General features: G+C 42.2%; 1 protein-coding gene across 1 annotated transcript; it reads right to left on the reverse strand.

Moving 5' to 3' along the window:
* Positions 1–5,790, reverse strand: ZCCHC9 (zinc finger, CCHC domain containing 9; the record flags this gene model as incomplete). The annotated part of the gene is made up of 5 exons (XM_009871630.1): positions 1–116; positions 2,554–2,622; positions 3,658–3,750; positions 4,030–4,180; positions 5,590–5,790. Coding segments are annotated over 5 exons (630 nt in total), but the record flags the coding sequence as incomplete, so codon positions are not given.
* Positions 5,791–5,794: the final 4 nt, after the last annotated feature.

A 5,794-nucleotide genomic window follows, 5' to 3' on the forward strand; every position in this document is an offset into this window, starting at 1 on the left:
TCAAAAAGTAACAACTTTGGGTACTTTCACTTTTGGTTTTTGCAGTTTCGATGTTTCTGTAATGTCTTCGTAATCTGCACTCATTCCAATGGCCCATCGCCCGACTGTAACCTGGTCTGCAGAGTGAGAGACAAGAGATTATGGAATGGCCAAGAAACACCATTACAACAAAATTTGGCATTTGAGGAAGACGTGTTTAAACCCAAAATTTTTAAAAGCGTGTTTTGTAAACTCCCTTTCTTCCCTCATGCATATTGTCAAGATTCAGAAATCATTACTACCTATTTTTCTGTATTTAACTGTCCAAAGAAACATTCAAAGAGTACGCAGATGATAATGTTAGCTATCACATAAATCCAAGTAACTCTTCCAATGAAGATTTCAGACTATGACAAGCACCTCTGGATAAAAAGGAAAGACCTTCTCTGTCAAACAGATGAAAAAAATAAGCTTGAGGAGGCACAACAGAGCAAAATCTACATTTCTCAACTTACATTCCTGCATGTAATGCATGGAGCAGCTCTGCTATGAAAACAGGCTGCGGGAGCTGGGATTGTTCAATCTTGAAAAGAGAAGACTTCGGGGGGACCTAACAGCTGCCTTCCAATACCTGAAGGGAACCTACAGGAAGGCTGGGGAGGGACTTTTTACAAGAGTGTCCACTGATAGGACAAGGGGAAATGGGTTTAAGCTGAAGGAGAATAGATTTAGATTGGTCCTTAGGAAGAAATTCTTCACTACGAGGGTGTCAAGACTTTGGAATAAATTGCCCAGAGACGTTGTGGCTGCCCCCTCCCTGGAGGGGTTCAAGGCCAAGTTGGACCTGATCTAGTTGAGAGGCGTCCCTGCCCACGACAGGGAGGTTGGACTAGATGATCTCTAAGGTCCCTTCCAGCCTAGGCCAATCTGTGATTGATTCTATGATTCTACGTAATCAACATCATCCTTTTGCTGCTCAAACACTTCTTAGAAATTCACACCCCTTTCCTAGACAAAAACACCTTTACCCAATTGATATTTCTTTTCTGAATGACAATCTAACTTTGAGAGCAACAAATCAAATCATACCAAAAATATCACATGGATAAATCAATGTTTAATTTATTAACTTCTGTGTATTAAAGCAGGCCAAATAACTCTAGCTGAAAAAGTTATATGCTGTAGTGCCTAAACTTCTCTGCCAGCTTCTATGATCTTCCAGCAATTATCTGCATGATGCAGATTTCAGAGAATATTACAAGTGTTAACAATGGCATCATGGGTCCAATTAATTCATCTGTTTTTAACCAGCGATACTAGTTTTGAAACATTGAAAAGATGTCCCCTGGGAAATTAAGCAGCAGTCGTCAGTCTTCATTATGGACATAAAACTTCTCAAGAAAAGGTAGAGCCCTATTGCCAGAGAGCAGAAAGACTTGCACTGGACTGTGCTGACAACTAAGGCTGCCCTTCCCTGCTAACAGCTGGCCCCGCTTCGGGAGATGCCATTCCCTACAAATGCTTCTTTTATCCTCCTGCATCTGTACAGGGTTTTGGTTGGTTTTTTTTTGATTTAAAAGAAGCGTTAACCACACAAAGGTAGTCTGCCACACACGTGGTGTGCTGAAATCCAACAAGGGCTACCTGACAGGCTTTCAACTCAGCAGTCATCTGGCAGGGCACTGCTCAACAACCTGCTACGGTCAACAAGTTTGAGGAGGTGTTAAAGTTTTTTCATAACAGAAGCTTCTATCATATCAATTAAGATTCAATCTCACTTGCTCTAAACTAGGGATGCAGCACACATCTAGCATGGTCTTGGATGCAACAATATCATATATATAAGTTCAAATATAGGAAATGGCTAAATCACAGATTGCCTCCCTAAGTATTTCTTACACAAACTTCAAAGAACTGGCCCATTAACCCAAATGTTAACAAAGGAAAAATGCACAAATGTGTAATCACTTCAGTAACAGAATCATTCCTCAAACTCTTGTTTGACGCTTTTGCGCTCCTTAGCACAGTATTATTATTTTTTTATACTTTTACTTATTTTTTTATCCTTTTTACACCCACGCAGATAACTGAAAAACATGTAAGCAGCTTATTAGCTGGTGAATGCAGTTGGACAGATCTCCTGTCTCCTCCTCTTCTCCTGTCCTGAATGAGTTGAAGACTTGTCTGCACACATGGCTTTTACAAGCTACCAGTACCACCGTATTTAGCTTCACTTCACATGGAAATCTCCAAAAGAAGAAACCAGCTTTGTTCTACAGCTGCTAAGTTGTGAACAGCAGCATAAATACTGGCTAACAAACACACAATAGCTCCTATCATCTTCAGAAACCCACAAGGTAGATTATTATCTTTTAATATTAAGTTCAAGTTTTGCATCACAACATCTCCACACACCCCTTAATACAAGCACTCGTTCCCAAAGGCAGGTCACCTTTGCTATTTGCAAACTCTCTTCTCAAACCCTTTTTCCTGACCAGTGTCAGGCAAAGCAGCAAATAAACGTTACTCAGTTGTGCACTCAAACTCCACTCCGTATACTCCCCTGCATCTGACCTGCATTCTGTTTTTCTGGACAGTCTTTTCGGAAGTGCTCCACAGAGCCACAAAGTCTGCAGCTGCCACCTGTTAGAGAGGGAAGGTAGTTACTCCTGTGAGGAAGGGAAAAAAAAGAAGACAAAAAACCAAAAACAAAATACCTGAAACACAACCCTCTTAAACTGTTTTAGTTTTATATGTAAATCAAAAAATCTCATTCTATTTATTTGTAGCGACAACCTGTAAATAAGACACGGAAATGGGCCAACAGATAGGTCTGTACTCCCAGGCACAATCACAGAGCAGATATGCAGCCAGCTTTGGAAGCCTGCAAATACAGCTACTTCTGCCTCCGTGTCTCTGATGGACAGACAGACAAAGCTGTCTGTCATCACACTGCTCTGTGAAGCATCACAGACTACAACTTCCAGTCACTACATACTGAGTATTTCTGACTTGTTGGAATCTCTCTTTTTGAGAAACAAGCTTAATTCTGCTGATACTCAGACTGAAATCGGTGTCTGACATTAACAACAGCTCCTGAGACGGGTCATCCAACTGCATATACTAAGATAAGAAATATAAATTCTACTCATAATCCAAACATTGGAAGGAAGGTGATTTTTCTTCCAATCTAACTACGCTGTAAGATAACCTTTTTAAATTCGCCAGACCTCAAGCCTGTGCTGGGAGACACTGGAAGACATAATGCTCTTTGTTATTGCCAACAGACGAATCAGGCAGAGCAGAATCTGAGTGAAATCTTCAAACTTCAATCACATTTCAAATTAAAATCACATAAACTGAAGACATCCTCTGCCTAGTGGGAGACCTTTTTGTGACTCCCAATGCCTTACGCTACAGCATAAGAGTATGTTTTTACCAGATATTTTGGTATATGTACATTTAAATACACATCAGCTACGTTTCTTTCCGCGCTTCTCCGAAATCCCTAGATAATCAATATTAACAATGAATTCCCGATAATTAATCTGCTTTTACCGAGAGTAAAAGGCCTTCGTAAATATCCTATAGTCAGATCCTCTTTCACTTGCAATGACACTTTGTTCTCTCAGTTAAGTATGAGAAATGTGTTTTGGTTTTAGTAAATTAGTTACTCACCTTCAGCATACAATCCCTTGGGATTATCTGGACATGATCTTGACAGATGCCCCATCTCACCACAGATGAAACATTTTGCATATGGAAATGCCCCTGTAAAATCCCATACATTTTATGATCCACATTAAAAACTTTGTAAAGTCACAGACAACTGTAAATACACTATAATGATAGTATTTTATTACACTTTTATATTACAAACACTCTACCGTCTCTTACACTGTTAGGTTCACTGCTATAATATTGTATTTCCTTAAAACATATGAACCTATCTCCTCAGACAGTTAAATTACTAAAACACAAAGTTTGTATTTCTGTAGTCAGAAAACTCAGACCAAAGCATCTCAAAAAATACAGATTTCTGAGACATACCAACTGCTGGATCTATTTTTGCTTTGCATTTGCTGATGTCATGTTCTGTGGATCCACACCGGTAACAGATTCCTGTACCCATATCTTGACTTTCAAGAACTGCAGCACAATCAGCAACACCGTGGCCAGGTTCTCTACAGTGGAAACATACCTTTGAAAATAAAAATTAAATTACACGCATTTTTGCAGACAGCTCACAAAGCAAAATACAGTACGTAGAGTTGACATTACTACAGAATTCATTTACTCCTATTGTATGATTATCACTTATTGCCAGCAGATTTCTACTAGATTACCATCTCTTTTGGCTGAAACCTTGAGGGTACCATCTGACATGTATCTCTAGTGTTGAGATTTGAGGACATGGCAAGATTCTGTGAATGGCACCTAAAGAACTGAAGACCCCACTCTAGTAAAGCCTTCAGGCTTTTTAAGTTAACATATGGGGGATTTCTCTCCACAAGGAAAAATTGCTGTCAGTGGTCTACAGAAAAAAAACAAAACAAACTGTCAGTGGTCTATGCCATTAAACCATATTATTGTGGGTATTTTTACCAAAACCACACCATACAGGGTATTCACTCATTTGACAACAGAGTGCCCAGGATGAAAGATGATTTTAACTGCAGCACAGTTCTCCAAGCTTTTTAAGCAGTAATGCAGAAGTCACTAGTATCTCAAGGTGGCCTAAAAGAAAGCTGGTGAGGAACTTTTCAGGATGTTGGGTCATGATAGGACTAGAGGGAATGGATTAAAGCTAGAGATGGGTTGGTTCAGACTGGACGTTAGGAAGAATTTCCTCATCATGAGGGTGGTGAGACACTGGCACAGGTTGCCCAGAGAGGGGGTGTAAGCCCCATCCCTGGAAGTTTTTAAGGCCAGGCTGGATGGGGCTCTGGGCAACCTGATCTAGTGGGGGATGTCCCTGCCCATGGTGGGGGGGTTGGAACTAGATGATCTTTAAGGTCCCTTCCAATCCTGACAATTCTGTGATTCTATGAAATACAAGCAATGTTACATCAGTCTTATAATTTGCTGCTGAAGAACTTGGATAGCTCAGATTAATGAGCAGTAACTCTCTTTACTGTGTTCCCAGATTACATTTAGCACAGGTTTGTGCCGAGATAACTGCTCTTGGAGAGTCTCTTTAAGAGTCTGATGGAGACTGCGCTCCAATTCTCAAGCAGAAGACACTGCGGCCCCCAAGCAGCAGGATCCCTGTGCTGGTGAATCAGGTGCAGAGATGCGCTGAACTAGTCTCACGCGGGAGACATGAGGGACTGGGAATTCACCAAGGGCAGCAAGAACAGCGCTGAACCGGAAAAACGGTGCTGAAGGCTACGACTTAAGCTGAAATTCATTGTTGGTCTCAAAGGCGAGCCACTTGAGCTCACTTTGTTACCTTGAAACGCCGGCCGGCACAGGCCTCCTCACGCAGCCACCTCCCGGCAGGCTCGGCAGAGCGTAAGGACCTGCCTTCTCCCACGCGGGGCTCTCCCCAGCGCTCTCACCCGACGCCGCAGATTCCCAACCGCCCCCCGCACTGAAGGCACAGCTCACCATGGCGTTTTTCAAAATCTTCCCCCCCCTCCCCCCCCGCCGCTTGTCCTTCTTCAAGGCTAAGGCCACCTCTTTCTCCAGCTCGGAGTCGCCGACCCCCGAGCTCCGCCCCAGGTACGCCTCAAACCCGTTCACGTCCTCGTTCGCGTAGTCCTTCTTCTTTCTGTTCTTCTTCTTCTTCCTCCTCTCCTCCTGCTCCTTCCTC

The sequence above is a fragment of the Apaloderma vittatum genome, unplaced genomic scaffold (genome assembly GCF_000703405.1).
Source record: "Apaloderma vittatum isolate BGI_N311 unplaced genomic scaffold, ASM70340v1 scaffold2036, whole genome shotgun sequence".
NCBI lineage: Eukaryota > Metazoa > Chordata > Aves > Trogoniformes > Trogonidae > Apaloderma > Apaloderma vittatum.